Consider the following 18,235-nt stretch of genomic DNA (forward strand, 5'->3'; position numbering starts at 1 on the left):
TCCCAAGCCTGGAATAGGAGGTAGGTTGTGTTAGGTAGTAGGCAGCCAAAGTAAAACTTCGCTAAAAATTTTCAGGAATCCTGAATTTACATTATTTTCTTGTGCTAGGGCATTCCCTGTAAGCGACGCGCTTTACCATGAAGATATGGGACTTATGGCCTCACTAAAGGTATGGCCCTTGATAGAGCGAAATGACGGACCAGGATTCGTGCAGCCGATCCCAAATAGTTGGTAAAAGGCTCCAATGATGATGGTGATCTTCATTTCTCCTGATTAATCTTTTTGCTTTTTTCTCCTTTCCCACCTTCCACTGTAAGTATCTTGATTACTTTCTTTATCTTTCCCATGCTTATGGGAAGTTTTGTCTTTCTATCAAGGCTCCTTTCTCAGTCTACATTTCTAGATATGCGGAGTATTTTCATCATTTCTTGCAATAAACAATGAGGAGGATAACTAAAATTTGGGAACAAATCTGAATTTGTGAGGATGGCAAACTAGGAAACAAAGCTTCGGGCTACGCCTAGTGCACAGAACCAAACAAAACAAATGGAGACAAGAAAACAATGTCTCATTACTTGAAGGAAGAAAACGAAGGAGAAAGGAACAAATGAAATGGTCAAGGAGCGAACTGAACTAGGAGAGAATGGAGGGTGGAGACTGGGGGTGTCAATCGACCAGGCTACCAGTTGAGATGACCCAAATCAGCTGTACGAGGGGTACCTTAGACGGGACCACGAGGATGTGATTAGGGTTCGTTTTCGAGTCCACCCACAACCTACCGAGTTCGGTCCGGATTTGATCTGACCCAACCCAGCCTGATCCCAGTTTGTAGAAACAAATTCAGGTCACCTAGAAACTCGCTAGGTCAACTGACCAAAACCAAGACCTGGACCTTGCAGGTACGGTCCACTTAGGTCCTAATTGGATAGGATCTAGGGTTAGGGCTAACCTGACCATGACTGACTTGTTTACACCCATGGGTGGACAACATAAATGTAAGATAAGTGACTTAATGAAGGTCAAAAAGAAAAAGACGGTTGAACTAATAGAAGGTGAAAAATATCACATTTATGGATATATCTCTCAAAATTGACTCAAAGGAGAGCTAACTCCATATAAAGAACATAATAATCCTTCACCAAATTAAACACTAACTCCCGTTCCAAAGAAAAAAACACATATATATGCAGTTTTTGTAAAAAGAAGAAATAAAATTACACATTAAGAGGCCAATGTGTTCAAAACCGCAATGCAGCGCCCAGGCTATGAGACGGCCACCCCTTCAACGGATTCCAGGCAACAGCCAAAAGTTTTAAGTTGTAGATATTTGAAAAGGGTACCCGTAGCCAAGGCTACATCAAGAACCATGTGGTCTCAACTAATTTATCCTTTTTTTATTAGGTGAGGACCCCCAAAAAAGCTCCAAAATTCCTCTAAATCAATCTCCACCTTAAAGATTTGATTTGGAGCTTCAGAAAGCCCCATATCTCCCAGATCTATGGTCCGATCAAATGGATGGCTCAGATCTGATTTTAGAATGGCAGTGGATTTGTAGCCCTTCTAGAGCTCCATATCATTTTTTTGGAGGTGATTTGGAGGTGTTTGACTCTGAAACTTTTCTAGGTGGCTCAGGCCATAAGAGAAGTTGTGAATGAGGTAAGGCCACATGCATTTGGTGCATAGGCAAGACTATAAAATATTATTTCCATTTAAATATTAAAAAAATATTTTTTGTCAGCATAGTATAGGGGCTGACAAGAGTCTGGGAGGTTGTCAGGGCGTAGGCAGCAAGATCTGTCATCTCGTGTCTAGGTTGACGGTAGGTGAATGCCTGGCCACTTCGGGATACATTGTTGCAGGTACTTTAATAATATTGACTGCAACCTAGACTCCATCCATGTTCGTGAAATGTTCGCTTAAATTGTGCGTATCTGTCTGTTAAAAAAACAAAGAAATGATATCTTCTTTTAACTTTCAATGCAAGTACAGTTATAGAGGGCTACTTATCAAAAATATTAGGCCACAGATGGTAGAATCAAATGGTAAGGATGAATGCATAAGACGGGATACAGACAAACTCATATATAATTAGTACACATCCTTGTCATTACACCGCATCTTAACAAGGAATACTTCAAATGATTAAGAATATTTAATTCAGTCAATAATGGAATATTTACAAAAACCCAGCCTTCCTAAATTCCTAAGCAGACATTAATAGTAACATTTCAAAAGAGAATGCAAGGAATTCATGTAAAGTTATGAATAAATAAATAAATAAATAACATAATGTCATAAAGTAACTTACCTAAGAGCAAGTATGCATCAGGGAAAATGGACTGCCCTTCATCCAAGGCAAGCTGCAAGCCCAAACACCTTTAGGTAATATAAGTAGAGAAAAATGAATTAGAAAAGTTATATATGTTCAATTCTTTATTTTCATGGTCCACATGTTTGATGGTTTTAAAATTGGATTTAACAGTTTACGATGGTTTATGTTAGTTAACTGTTAAATCATACAAATAAGAAGGAAACATTTTTCTTAGCTATATTTTATGCGACCTCTGTTTAAGGAACTTGGTATAGTCTGGTTTAAAAACTTGGGAATGAGAAACAGACTCAATTGTCTCGGTTCAGAACCTAGTTAACTTTTTCTGACCGGCCATTTTACCACATCATATAATCTTAAAAAGAAACTAGGCTAAATCTAATGAAGTCAACTTCACTTTGAATCAAGCCCAGTCTTGAGCCCAGTTGAGTTTTTTAAACTTTGTATCCAAACCAAACGGTCATCAATTTGACCGTTTATGAAAATTTATGAAAAAGAACAACTAGAACAATAGGAAGACCACTGCATCAATTTGATGTTCCCAAGAAAGGAGAGAATGTAGAAGTTCTCCCATAACATATTGCGGATAGTAAATATTTATGTTTCAACAATAAATGCCAATGGATATAATTAGTTACTTACCAAAGAATTCCAAGAACTCCAAAAGTGTAAAAGACAGATTCCCAACCGAAGTTTTGGATAAACTGAGGTGCCACTAATAGCCTGCACAATAATATATTACAAGCAAATAAGTATAAAATGACAATAATCGTGGAATGGAGTATGTATCCAACTGAATGAAGATTAGATGAGCACTCCAATATCGTTTTGATAAAAGACTAAATTAACGGAAGCATCATATATAAAATTAATACAACAACAAAACACAAAAAACCATGCCCCATTATCCTATATATTGCAAATAATATAAAAGAAGAAAAGAGACAAAAGGGAAGAAACACCCACATATAAAGGGAAATCAAGGGTATGAGCAGTATCTCGTGTTTGAGAACCGAAGTTGGTTTCCTTCTATAATCCAACACAATTCAAGGCAACAAATCTCTTGTTTAAACCATAGTTACCGGGATCTCCTCCCTTGCTTGCCGATCCCTTGCAGAACCTCAATTTTGTCAATCCCGAAGCAGATCTCATCTGAAACTTAATTTAGTGTTTTCGGGATCTCGCTCCATTTTATAAGGGAACGAGTTTCTTACAATTTAATTTCGCGTTCCTGAACATTACAGGATCTAGTTCCCTAGTCTTATGGTTCGTGCTCCAGAGTGCATTGGGATCTAGATTCTAAAATAACAGAACACAAGCATCGCCATATATGGCATCCAGATCCCACCAATATGGGATCGCTTTAAAGTTCCTTATTTATTTCATAGAAGGACTAAGCGTACATGTTATTGGTTAATAAAGTCGGTAGCTACATTTTAAAGCCACAGATCCTTATTACCTACACGAGGAACGCGTGTTCTAAGAAAATGGAGCTCGCTCCTATAAAAGTTATTCCTCGCTCCATAATATTTAGGATCACTTTTAGTAATGCACTCATTGAGTTAAGAAACTAAAAAAAAATGCCCTTAGAAACTTCGCTTCTTATGTTTATATAATAATTCTCGATCCTATGTAATAAAGGAGCTCGATCCCCAACACACATGGACCTCGATCCAGACCTTTGAGGCTGTACGAGTATCGATCCCTAACACAGGGATCTTCAGTATAGCATCGATCCGTCGATTCCGCCCCCGATCCCAGAACCGTTCCCGTTCCCGTACCCAACAACTATGGTTTAAACATATGTTGACAAAGAGCAGCTCTAGCATGCAGGAGAGAGACTTATGGGATAAGAAAGGAAAATCTATGGAAGAAAGGCAAGATAATTTTCAAAACATTTTCATAATCCAAAGATCTAGACATTTAAGGAACAAATCCAACAGGACCCCATCTTGAAAGAAAAGTCAATGAGATCATCTCCACTAAGATGTGACATCTAAACCTTTACAACAATTTAGCCACCCATCTATAATTTCCACACAATATATGAAGATACCTGAACTGAGGTGTTCCAAAGAGTCATCATGAGAATTAATATTATTAAAACCACTCACCATCAGAGGCTACCAAGAAAATAATATATCCAGTCATCAGAAGTTCTATATTTCTATGATAAAATCATATGAATTGCAATCCCCATGACCATTTTTTTTTTCAAGTTTATTATTAAAAGAAGAGGGTTGTGTATCACATTACATTGCCAGGCACCAATAATCCATGACAAGTATGCTAAACATACTGGGATCATATAACACCGATACTAAGAAAGTAAGAAGGGATACTCAAGATACTTGTAAATGTAAAATGAGGTAACTGCAAAAAAGTACAATAAAATGTAATATTTGCAGTATAATAAGGGGGGGTGTGGATGTATGTATATTAATGTGTTGGATGCATATATTTATCTGATAACTACTTATTCTTATACATGTCCTAGATTTCAAGAAATGCTTTGCATGCCCACTCTTTGTAACTGTGTCTGTCATATTTGGGTATCTTATCTAAGTACAAACAAAAATTGACCCGTATAGAAAAGAAAGTCAAGAGTCGAGAGGATTCCCCAAGCATTGAGTGAATCTCTTCCACCTTCAGCTCTTACGTTAGCTATTCTCAAGCCATGATGGAGAGAGACTAGACCACTACTACAATTCTTATGGATCTTTTCCATAGCGTTGGGTATCCTTCATGGATTAGAAGGGCATTATAATTTTAACTAACGATGTTTCCACAAATCACCTTCCACCACTAGCAATTCCAAGGAAATTTATTTTTTTTTGGGTAATCAATTCCAAGGAAGTTGGAGTGAAGACCTTGAGATCAGTCAAAGGGGCTGTGGCCTCAGCATCCACAAACCCAACCCCAATGAAACTTCCATCTAGCCCCAAGAATTAAACGAATTTGATGGATGTAATATTTGCTTTGCAGTAGGCTTATTCCTGCACAAAGTAAGCTGTGCAATGAACTTCACCCATCCACTCATCTCTCTACTAAAAGAGACAAGCTACCACATATTGTCATAAAAAATGTGGCAGCATACTTTTGAACAGTGTAGAATATAGTGTAATCAAGAAAATCAATTTATTATCACCAATCCATTTCGCAAGAATTGAGTTATGAACTCCATGAAGTTCAACCTTACATCACTCAATTAATGGTCAAACACATGACAATTAGTAAAGTAATTAGTTTCAAAGATATTTAATCCTTGAAATAACTAAACTATAATGTAAAAGCTACAATTTCAGCACAATCCTAGTTTATAAGGCACTTGAAAGTGTGCACAAAAAACACTCAAAAGTTTTGGTTTCAGAGCAACACTAGACTACATTCACATCATTTCTTATATGATTAAAGTCTGCTTAGACATCCATGCATTTCTTATCACTAGATCCCATTTCGTCCATCTATATCATAAAGCCAGTAAAGTAAAATTCAAATCTAGTTCATGTGTATCAAGAAGCAAACAAGAAAGTGATGATATTCTAAAATAATATCATAATATTCAATTTCAATTCCCTCGTGACACAGAAGATAATCAAAGCCGTAATATCAGGAATTCCATGAAAGTTGGAAGCATAGAAGTACACAATTACTTGCATTACAAGTTATAATTCAACAGAAGAATAATAAGAGGAACATAGAGCCATCACAGGATTCAATCAAAAGCAAGAAACTTCATACACTATTATAAGTGAGATAGGGTACTACATATTCTCAAGTACAATGACAAGCAAACTAGCACATACCCTACAACACTTCCAATGCTCAATCCCGCAAAAACAAATGACACTGCTCTGGAGCGCTCCTGTAACGGCACTGACCTGGATATAAGCAATAGTTAACAATTTTCCACATGATCAACTAATCAAAATCATAGCATCCTGGGATAAACATAAAAAGAACAGAAAAATCCGAAGTATATGGCAAACTTTGTAACAATCAGAAATAGATAAACAAAATTTTTGTCTTAATTCAATTCCTCAAGAAAACAAGGCACTAATGCCACACCCAAAATAGTGTCAACTGCATGAGAACAACTTTATTAAATCCACAAGTCAACCAGATTTCAGAGAATTTGGCAAGGAAACAGATTTAGCACATGTCATGGATCCTAAGACACGTTGGAGAATTCCAAGCAAGGGTTCTGTATAGATGCTAAAAGGGAGTCATACTTCATGAATATTCAACCAGAAGAAAACAATGTCTGAAAAGAAAACAATGTTTGAAAAGAAAACAATGTCCAGTGCACTTTAGCAATCAAAGATTAATGGAATGACACAATCCATGTGCACTTTAGCATATCAATTCAAGTATGAAACTTTAAAAACCTGCATGGATGAGAGACAAGTTTATATGGACATCTTGCCTCGCAATGAGGTCTGTTGCAGCTGAAGGAGAGACACCTTCTCCTATGCCAACCTGTTATTCAAGAAAGAAAGTAAAAGCTTTAGTGCACCTCCATATTAGCAAGACAGAAACATAGCTTGACTATATACAATCTGATATTTGATGACATAATACTTCTCTAGGAAGCAAAGTATGAGAAAAATGGCAAATGATGAAGTAGTAATTACTTGGAAGTCTTCCCGGGTTCCTCTACCCCTTGCTCAACCCAACCCCTAAGCCCTCTCCATCCCCACTCTCCTCTCCACCCCTTACAGGACCTTTCTCCATTCCTATGGCACACCTCACCAAGTCCCTGCAGCTATCGTTAGTTGGTCGCTTCTACCCACAGCAGAAAGACATCAAAGGTATCCATAGGTGGGCTGCTGAATCTTGGAAGGTCTCAGAAGTTTCTTACCGGAAACTCTCCTTGGGTGACATCCTTTTCTCCTTTCCATCGGAGGATCTCCTCAAGGCGCTCAGGAACCAAAACGGCTGCATCCATGGGGCATCCCTAACTCTCAAAAGATGGCACAAGGAGTTGGGCGCTGTGGAACCAAAACAGTCGCGTCCATTTGACTCTTTGTCACCCACATACCTCTGCAAGCCTGAAATGTCGATACTTTCAAAAAGATAGGTCAGGCCAGTGGGGAGTTCATTTTAGTCAATTGGAAAAAACTACCTCCCTACCCTTGGGTTCCATCCAACTCTTGGTAGCAACTCTCTCCTCCCATCGCACATCCCTCCTTTCCTCTGGCTGGAAGTAGACTAATTTTTTTTTCGCATTTCCTCCTCTTGGTCTTCACCATTCCCTCACCCCTCCCGCCATATCGATGATCACGACTTTCTTGTTCCCGGAATACAGTCGTTGGAGCACAATAGTTCCCGTTATTTGCTCCGCGATGTGTGGACCACTGTAAGCCGCAGGCGCCCTTGTCATACCAATCATTACCGTCACTCACATAATCGAATGGTTAGGCAAGAGTCTAACATTATTGGCCCCAGACAGAAAGCTAAGGTGGTGCCTCACATGCACTTGCCAACATCTCTGCCCACCCACCCCTGCCACGCACGGTCTTGCCAGGCCTCTCCTTGGCTGCCACAAACCAGTCATCCGGTGACCACGTGCCACTATCCCTCATTGTTCACCTACAAGTGGCATGTAGCCCCCCCGCCCTCGCTGAGATGTGTACCGTGCAAGCCCCTAATCCCGAGTTCTCGCCTTTGCCTGCTTCACGTACTTCATCCCCCGCAGGCCATGTGTCCCTTTCCCCCTCATACAATCAGGAGGCCACGTGCGTACCGCTTGTACCTCCAACCCAGTTGACCCCTCTTCCATCTCAACCACCCATTTTCACCTCGATAACCAATCTCGAGTCCCAAATCCCTAGCGCCTGTGTCTACACCTGCCAGACGGCTCCTCTCGCTCAGCTTTTGGTTAGGCTTTTCCTCAACTCCACTTTTTGTGTTGGGTCGGCATCATCTGCTCCCTCAATCTCGCCTCGTAACGGCTTTGCTCAATGACCCTCTTCTCTTCCCTCTGAAACTCCTCCCCCACCATCGACCTCCTGCGAATTTGCTAAGATGATCTTCTCCTCGTCACCACCCTTCGATTGCACGGAACCTGGCATCCCACCCCCCTCTCCTCCTCACTCCCTCCCTCCTTCCCAACAACCCATCTCTTATACTTTCCCCTGAGGACTCACTCAACTCCAAGTGTTGCAGAAAATTGCTAGCAACAAATGATATTTTTTTATTCAAAATTCCCCATCCCTCATTACAGCCACTATATACCACTTTCATAAACTCAAAACCTGAGTTACCATGCTTCCAAACTCCACATAATCAAGTCTATGTACATTGGATGACCAAACCCACCTTTGGAACTGTTAAAACAATAACTACATGTAGAACTAACCTACTACAAAATACATTAACTTCAATGCAATACTCCTATTTTGCATACAAAATTTTCCAAAGCAAATATATCCATGCACATGCATCATGCAATTCCCAAGTCTAAGGTATCAATCAGGCAGACTGAGCGTCCACCTTGGCACTTAGTAGGAGCGTAGGCCCAGGGTTACAATCACTCGCCCCAAGAGAAATTTGGCTACTCTAGGACCCCACTCTACACTCCCCCCCCCCCCCACCAGTTTGGTGTTTTAGTGGTGGTGGGGTGGGTGGGGCGGGGGATTTTAATGTCACAAGGTGGTCTCATGACCACAGTTCCAATCATTCCATCTCCCCAGACATGGTTCAATTTTCTGACTTTATTTTTCAGAAAAAACTCATCGACATCCTTCTTGAAGGGGCACAATTTACTTGGTCCAACCATTTTCTCAATCCCTCTCTCTCTAAGCTCGATCGGTTCCTGATCTCATTGGATTGGACCAATTTTGCCCGGGAACCCATTTTGTGGTAATGCCCAAACCCACTTCAAATCATCGAACCATCCTCTATGACACCCAAGCCATCTCCCGGGGACCCAAGGCCTTCCGTTTTGAGCTTTCCCGGCTGGAAGAGCCCAATTTTGATGACCTAGTGAGGCCTTGAAGGGATTCTTATTCGTCTTCAGTCCATGGTTGGCCTAGGTTCCAACTCTAAAGGAAACTGCAGCTCCTAAAGTCCGACTTGAAGCGATGGAGCTCCCAACTCCCAATAAACTTTCGTTCTCAAAAAGAGACCCTACTCCACTCCATTTAATAGTGGGAAGCTACTGAGGAGTACAGAGGCCTTCTCCCAGTTGAATGGGACCTTCGTTCTAAGACTAAACTCAATTACCTTCTCCTCCTTCGCAAGGAGGAAATCTGCTGCTCTCAGAGGGCAAAGGTCCAATGGCTTAAATTAGGGGACCTCAACACAAGGTATTTTCATAAGGTCGCCAACTACAAAAGGCACAAGGATTCCATCTCAGCTCAAAGTCAACAACGCTATCCTTGATCAACCAACTCTAATTGAGCACGCTGCAGTCCACTTCTTTTCTCGGCTTTTTTCCTCTCCTACTGGTCTAAGGCCCATAATGAACAATCTAACTTTCCTCACCCTCCCCACCAAGATATCTTCTTAGCTGGAACGCGAATTTTCAAAGGAAGAAATCCTCAAAGCCTTGATAGAACCGACAAAGCCTCTGGCCCAGACAAGCAACCCCATAGCCTTCTTTAAGACTTTCTGAGACACCATAACACCAAATGTGGCCCATTTCTTTTCTAAATTTCACGTCCGAGGGGTCATCAATAGAGCTATGAATGTTACTTTTATCGCCCTAATCCCTAAGATTGAAGGGGTGAAGAAGCTCAAGGACTTTAGCCCCATCAATCTAGTGAATAGCTCTTATACGTTGTTATACAAGTGCTTGCGTCTAGATAGAGAGTAGATTGACAGTTGTCCTCAATTCGGTTATCTCTCAGGCCCAGGGGCCCTTTGTCAAAGAGCGCTAGATCTTAGACGGGCTCTCATAGCGCATGAGTGCATTCATTCAAGCTCTGTTTCTGATATCCCTGGTTTGGTCATTAAAATCGATTGAGAGAAGGCCTACAACCATGTAGACTGGTTGATCCTCGATGAGACGCTCAAGAGAATGGGTTTTGGACCAAAATGGAAGAGTTGGATTCAAGGTTGTATATCCAATCCCGTTTTTTTGGTATTGATCAATCGATCCCGAACAGCAGGGGTCTCTGCCAAGGAAACCCATTGTCCCCTTTCCTCTTTGCCATTATGGCCGAAATTTTCAGCTCCTCCATCTCAAGGCTTTACCAAGAGGGCCCTCTAAGAGACTTCCAATCTAGCAGCCAAGACCCCAACATTTCCCACCTACAGTATGCAGATGACACTCTGGTATTCTGCGACTCCTCAGCACAACAGGTTGACACCCTTCTCACTTTCCTCAAATGTTTTGAAATGGCCATATCGTTCAAGGCTAACCTAGCCAAGTCCAAGATGATAAGCATATGCACAGACCCTGGCATGTGCAATCCCTAGCTGACAAATGGAGGTGCGCAGTCAAAGATTTCTCCTCCATGTACTTGGGCCTTCCTTTAAGCCTGGGTTTACCTCGCTGCTCCCATTGGAAGTATTGTTGATAAATTCGACCGGAGATTCGCTGGTTGGAAAGGTTGAGTCCTTTCTAAGGCGGGTAGGCTTACCTTGATCGTGGCCACTCTTGCTAATACCCCAACATTCCAGATGTCCCTTTTTCATATCCCGACCTTGGTGGTTGCAAGGTTGGAGCGAATGATGAGAGAGTTCTTTTGGTAAGGAGAACATGCAAGAAAGTTTCACCTCATCTCTTAGCCCAACTGCCCAAAGCTAAAAGGGGGTTGGGCATTCACAATCTTAGAGCCCACAATGCAACCCTCCTAGGCAAGTGGTGTTGGAGGTACCCCACTCAACCCCAACACCTCAGGAGGGAAATTATCCTCCACAAATATTGCCATGGCAACAATAGTAGGTTTCCAGACTGTAGATCTACGGGCAACATCTCGAGATTTTAGAGGTCAGTCCGTCGTTGCAGGAACCAATTTCTCCAAACATATCAATGCAGCCCTCCTAAGCAAGTGGTGTTGGCGGTACCCCACTCAACCCCAACACCTCGGGAGGGAAATTATCCGCCACAAATATTGCCATGGCAACGATAGTAGGTTTCCCGACTGCAGATCTACAAGCAACATCTCGGGATTTTAGAGGTCAATTCGTCGCTGCATGTTCGTCGCTGCATGAACAAATTTCTCCAGACATATTCGCTTTTGCCTGAGGGAGGGGAACATGATTAAATTTTGGACGAACACTTAGATGGACCACGCTCCTTTCAGGGATCAATTCCCTAATCTTTTCCTACTAGCTCGCGATTGCATGTCCTCAATGGCTGAAAAATTCAGTGGCTCGAGGGCGTCTAGATCATGGTCACCAAACTTCAAGGGGTGCATTGTTGATCATGAGTTAGAAGAATTTACAAACTTGTCAGACTTAATGCTCTTTGTTTTCCTTCCTCCTAACAGAGAAGAGAGGGTCATTCGGGCACCAATAGTCTCTGGATAATTCTTGGTGTCCTCCTTCTTCCGGTCCTTAACTGTTTTTTACTCTAACCCTGCCTCCACGCCCCTTACCCTCACCTCCAAAGTTTGGTTCTCTCTCATTCCCCCGAGGATTCCAGTATTTTGCTGAATTGCACTCCACAAAAGGGTACTAACTGTAGACCACATCAAAAGGAGGGGTTTGTCTTGCCCCAACAGATGCGTCATGTGCTTGGACGTCGAAGAGTCAAACGTGCATCCTTTCCTCCACTGAAAATTGGGTCACAGCTCTTTGAACCGACCTACTTCAACTTTTCAAATGGTCGTGGGTAACCCGTAGTTCTATTCCAAACCTATTTCAGGCCTTCCTCTTCACTCCATGGCCCAAGGCGAGTAGGCTTCTTCGGAAAGCCTTTGTAGCTGCTACAATTAGGGTGTTATTGAGAGAAAGAAACAATCGAATCTTTAGGGGTGAGCATTCCACAGTTGCATCCTTGATCAAGAAAGTTAGGAAACTCGTTTCCTTTTGGGCTAGAAACCACAAGCTCTTTAAAGACTATACCCATTTTGAGCTCTACAGCAATTGGGAAACCATGTTGCTCCTGGCCCCTCTAGAATTGCTCGGGCCTCTCTTTAGAGACCGTAGAACCTGGCTCCATCAAGTTCAATTTTGATGGTTGCTCCCTTGGTAACCCTAAGTCCTCTGGCATAGGAGGCCTTTTCAAAACATATGACAAAGTACACTCTTGTCCTTCTCCCATCCTATTAGTCTAGCAGACTCTACTCTTGCTGAGGCTCTTACCCTATTAAAGGGCCTTCGCAAGTTTAACCCCTGTTGGAGTCATGAATTAATTGTGGAAGGGGATTCCAAAAACACCATTGCTTGGGCTTCCAACACTACTCCTTGCCCGTGGCGGCTTGATCACATCTTTGACGAATTACCCATATTTGTAGGGGCCTGAGAGCCTTGTGGAATCATGTCTGTAGGGAAGCCAACACCGAGGCTGACTCTTTAGTGAAGGAGGGAGCCCAATGCCACCAAAATTTCGAGCCTAAAACCCTCATGTTTTCCCCTCCCTTCCTTTTTGTACCTCTGATCACATGTTATAAAGCATTTCTTGGACCCTTTCAGGGCTTTTGTAAAGGGCACCTGGAAAAGGGGTGCCTCATTTTTTGTACATTTTCTCTTTATGCAATATAAGTGAACATTCTCCAAAAACAACTTTAGAAGTAACAAAAAATGTTCTATTCATGAAATATTATGCAAGCAACTCATCTAGTGTTAATGTGTTCAAGGATTTGATACTTTAATAGTCAAAGAGAAGTCCCATGTTCCAATGTCCAATATCAATAACTATTTTCTTATCTTGATAAATCAAATTCCATGCATTCCAGACATTGTTTTCCTAAACTATAAAAGTAATAAATAGATTAGATAATTTCTCACCACTTCACCATCAACTGAAGATAAACCATACATCACCATCATCATCATCATCATCATCATCATCATCATCATAGCCTTTTCCTAATTAATTGGGGTCAGCTACACAAATCCTAGTCCATCATTCCTATTAAGGGTCATATCCTCAGTGAGGCCATAAATCCCCATATCTTTTTTCACTACTTCCAACTATGTTCTTTTGGGCCTACCCCTTACCTATTTTGAGCCTTCCATGTGAACTACTCGTACCTCCTAACAGATGTTGCACTAGGTCTGCGCCACATATGGCCAGCCCACCTAAGTCTACTCTCTCTCATCTTATCGCCTATTGGTGCCACACCTAAATTTTCTCGAATAGATTCATTTCGAATTCTATCCCTTCTTGTCTTTCCACTCATCCATCTCAACATCCTCATCTCCGCTACACTCATTCTATGGGTATATTGTTTTTATCTGCCTAACATTCTGTCCCATAGCGCAAAGCAGGTCTCACAATTGTCTTGTAAAACTTTCCCTTTAGATAAATCATATTTAATGTTAGAAAAGCTATCTTATGTTGAAAATAATTCGGGTAGCAAGAGAGGAAAAGCAAATAAATGCAGGCATACCAGAACCCTCGACAAAATAAGTCCAGGCATAAATCCTGCAACCAAAGGTACTAGTATAGTAGCTAGAGACCAAGCCAAGACTCCAACCTCAAGAACCTTCCTGCATCGAAAAATAGTAAGCATCAAAATATGAACAATCCTTTGTCTACAGACACTGAAACAAATCTTCTCTTAACAAACATTTAAGAAAAAGATATGTAAAAGAGGTGGGTTGTGTTAGGTGGATTGCCAAAGTAACAAAAGTGGGTTGTGTTAAGTAGGCAGGCAACCTAAAACTTTGTCATGTCTTATCATGAATCCTGAACCTATAGAGAAGAACGAAGGAACAAGATTCATTATTCATGTAGCTTACACCAAATCACGGGGATAAGACTTGGGTGATGATGATAATGACGTAAGAATAAGGTATATAAAAGCTGCAAAACTTAAAGAAAGTTAACCAAGAATAACAAAACCATTGCAAAGATATGATATTGGTGAGACTGTGTAAATAGTTTATTATCCGTGGTAAAAACCAACAAATTCCTGAGATGTATTATAACACATTTAGTTGTAGAACAAAACAATGCCACAATCAAATAGAGCTCGCAAGACTAAATAAACCTTCCACCAAAAAGCTTTGCAAGCCATCCACCAGGTAGTTGACTCAAAGCATATCCCCAAAAGAAAGAAGATTGCACCAATCCAGCCACTGAGGAATTCCACCCAAATTGATGTGACATAGGGATAATTGCAACACTTAAGTTCACCTATAAACACACAAATGTGTGAAATTCCGTTCACAAATTAGACACAAAAGTGCGAGAAATCATCCACACAAATCCCATCCAAAGTGTTATACATCAGTCTAATAGATGTTTGGGTGACGTTATTAAACAAAATTCATTTTGTGGTAAGTTCGATTCTGTTATGTTTGATTCACGAATGATAACTAAACAATCAATGGAAATTTTCATTTCTGACATCTGCTAAAGGAGAACCAGGAAGAATTTAAGCATAAACAATAAGACCAACGATATTTTCAATTTAACTTTACTGTAATTTTCAGAGCTTACCTTATCCATGTTACAGATGACAAAAGCAAGAGAAGTAGCCCCAATGAGCTTGTATCGCTTAGGCAAATTCTTCCATGGCGGCCATTTCCAGACATCCAAACCCTCAAAACTACTCTTCTCATCCTCGTTCTTTGAGCTCAAATAAGTTGCCTGAAACTCTTCAGAGTCTCTAAAAGCAGTAGGAACCCTGATTTGTTCTGCGTCCACAATCTCCCTCGCTCCTTCCTTACCTGAAACCCCAATTCTTGAAACTCTACGTCTTGAAGCCCTAATTCCCAACCATTTCCCTGAAGAAGAGTTGCAGGGTTCAAACAAGAAGCGGGGATAGACAGTAGTGTGACTACTGGTACTGGGGGGCGTTGAAAGAGGAGAAGAAATGACTTTATTTGATTTGAGAGAGAAAATTGACGCCATTTTTATGAGTTGAAGGAGTTCAGATGAGGGAAAAGAGAGACAAATTTAGAGGGGGGGGAATTTTGAGAGGACAGCAGAGAGCCACGGGAAAGAAGAGCGTTCTTTCGATTTAAATGGATGGGATGGAAGCGGGATTTATTATCCGTTGATCGCTACCAATGAAAAATGGTTTGATAGGGCTGCAGCCCTATTAAAATAAGTAAAGCCTCACCTCATAACTTATCGAAAATTACGGTTTAATGGAGTCGAAAATTGTAATTTAAGCGATGGAAAACCCATACATCGATCATCTCGGCTTGAACATTATGGTTGTGAAAAACATGAAGATTTCAAAGTCTAAAAATAGTATACATTGTAATAAATTATATAGACTGTTCATTTCACTCTAAAAATAAGTGTTTAACGATCCACTACATTTTTTTAATTTCAAAGTTTATTATCAATATTCAAAATTGATTTTAGAGTCATCATGGATATTTCCGTTGCTCAAAGTGATTTCCAGATATTTGAGGTGAGGCTTTATTTTGTTTTCATAAAGCCTATGCCTTATGAAAACTTCATCATTTTGAAATACTATTTTTGTATCCCCTTAACCAAATCCACCCACTTTGGGGTCACTAATTAGGGAAAGGCTTCTATACTTCTCCTACAGCATTGAAGATCTATGCTTCCCCTATCATCCAGCCGTCCAATTTTGATCAAGAGAGTCACGCACCGTTTGATCTTAAATCTGACGTCTCAAAGTATTTTATTTTTAGTTTTTTTTATGCAAATTGTATGAATATAAAATTTGGTACGTGTCATCTTCTCATTAGGGCGCACCTATAAAAAAATATTAAAAATAATTTTTTGATAAAATATAATGACCAAAATACCTTTTGAATTTTTCAGGAGTATTTAGTCATTTTATTTTATTGAAATTATTTTTTTAATATTTTTCCCTAGTGCAAGTTTAATAGAGGATTGGATGTCCAGAATGTAGTATCATAATCGTTTATAGAAAGAAAATAAAAATAAAATAGTATAGAGACATGACATTGTGATTGGGGCAATCTTTGCCCTCCATCCAGAATATACGGTCAAGTATATAAGTTTTATGTTGTAGAGAAAGTATAGAAAGCTTGGCCCACTCATTAATGATTACATAGGTTTGATGGATGTGACTTCATAAACAAGAATCTCAATTCCGGGAGGTATAATATTAAGACACGATTTTTATGATTCTATGCATAAATGAGTTGGCTCTTAAAAAATTATTTTTGAGATGGATTCTCTCATGTAATTTTAAGGACATGTAATCTATAACATGAAAATCATGAAATATTAAAAAATCAATAAATGTTAAGAAATAGAAATAATGATTTTATGAAGAAAGCATTTGAACCGTTACTTTCAATTGCTTTTAAATGGACCACCTATATGCATTCATTTTTAAGATGGATTATTTATACCCTGGGACCGCATATTGTATAAATACGGTCTAGCCTGCATGAAACAATTTTCCTAATATCAAACACTTAGTGTCCATCCAATACATTAGCAATGTTTATTTCATATAACGTTGCTACCTATCTTTCTCTATCTAAGGAGTCATGATGAATTGTGGTTAGCCAAAAAAAGCCTAACCCTCTATGTATTTGTCTCTCAAATTTATACAATTATAAAAGAAAAATGTTTCTATGCTTCTCTTACATTATAGAAGTTCTATCCTCCCCCTTATCCAACCTCTCATTTTGAATTGAGGGCTAATATTGCCCTAATCACAATGTCACGTCTCTACACTATTTTATTTTAAATTTTTTATCTATAAACTGTTTTTACACCAAAATTTGGACGTCCATTCTTTTATTAAAGTCGCACTAATGAAAATATATATAAAAAAATTATTTTCAATAAATAAAATTATCAAAATACCCTTGAAAGTTTCAAGCAATATTTTGATCATTACATTTTATCGAAAAATTGTTTTTATTTTTAATATTTTTTATAGGTGCGCCCCAATGAGAAGATGGCATGTGCCAAATTTCATATTCATACAATTTGTATAAAAAATCTAAAAATAAAATACTTACTTTGAAACGTCGGATCTACAGTGAGTGGCTCTCTTGATCAAAATTGAACAACTGGATAGTAAGATGAGGATAGAACTTCCAAGCCTCTCCTTATCAAAATTGAATGGCTAGATAGTAGAGGATAGAACTTCTTAGGGGAGCAACTGAGGTGCCTCATACTGTTTTATTCAACATTAAAGATAATATACTTTAAAAAGAAAAGCAATTATAAAATCTATTGGCCATGGCCAAAAATGGTGACACGACCCATATCTCAAAAACTTCACGTGAGCTGCACCAACCAATCATTTGTTTCGTGGAGACACACTCACGAGGCTTTTATAGATGCAAAAGCTTCATTGACTTTTCAATGTGGGGCAAATTAGTCTCATTTCTTCACCATGCACCACACTTAGGGGCAACGAAATCCCCCCACCCAATTGGGTATATATATATATATATATATATATATGGTTGTGAGCGGTTGGGCTCACAAATAGCTATGGATCGCTAGTATTTTCCTATATATATACTAACTACTTCCTCCATTAACAACCTCTCTTTCTCCATTATCATCTCTCTCTACAAACAATTAATTTTACTAAAATTCTCTCCCTCTACAAATAATCAATTCTACTTAAATTATATCTCTCTCTACTAACAACATCTTCCACTAAATTTGTTTCATATAACTTATTTAAAAAATCAAAACTCCTAAGTTAATGCAAAAATTTAAAAAAATAAATTGAATTAGAGATATTCATTTTACTATCCATGTTGCATTTCGAATTTTATGTTGACTATAAAATAAATTTAATAGACCACAAATACTCAACATGAGACAAATTCTCAGTATTTGCATGTTTTGACACAATACTG

The 18,235-nt window shown here is 39.5% G+C and overlaps 1 protein-coding gene across 23 annotated transcripts in view; it reads right to left on the reverse strand.

Annotated features, from left to right (window-relative positions):
* The window catches only part of PHT4;5 (phosphate transporter 4;5), a 31,021-nt gene extending 15,695 nt beyond the window's left edge, over positions 1 to 15,326 (reverse strand). For 12 of the 23 annotated variants that reach the window (XR_016047523.1, XR_016047524.1, XR_002282356.2 and 9 more), the window contains exons 1-7: positions 14,892 to 15,326; positions 14,440 to 14,585; positions 13,837 to 13,936; positions 6,756 to 6,808; positions 6,136 to 6,210; positions 2,972 to 3,052; positions 2,309 to 2,376 (exon numbers count right to left, since the gene is read on the reverse strand). Coding sequence is in view for 3 of the 23 variants with exons in the window: in XM_006852775.4 (XP_006852837.1) it covers positions 2,309 to 2,376; positions 2,972 to 3,052; positions 6,136 to 6,210; positions 6,756 to 6,808; positions 13,837 to 13,936; positions 14,440 to 14,585; positions 14,892 to 15,305 (937 nt within the window). In the remaining 20 variants the exon portion in view is untranslated. Of the gene's footprint in view, positions 1 to 2,308; positions 2,377 to 2,971; positions 3,053 to 6,135; positions 6,211 to 6,717; positions 6,809 to 6,963; positions 6,982 to 13,836; positions 13,937 to 14,439; positions 14,586 to 14,891 lie in introns of those variants that run through there. The other 11 variants (XR_016047529.1, XR_016047527.1, XR_016047531.1 and 8 more) reach the window with 3 other exon arrangements.
* Between the last annotated feature and the right edge of the window lie 2,909 nt (positions 15,327 to 18,235).

The sequence above is a fragment of the Amborella trichopoda genome, chromosome 13, assembly GCF_054954075.1.
Source record: "Amborella trichopoda isolate Santa Cruz 75 chromosome 13, AtrichopodaSantaCruz75HAP2 v2.0, whole genome shotgun sequence".
NCBI classification, from domain to species: domain Eukaryota; kingdom Viridiplantae; phylum Streptophyta; class Magnoliopsida; order Amborellales; family Amborellaceae; genus Amborella; species Amborella trichopoda.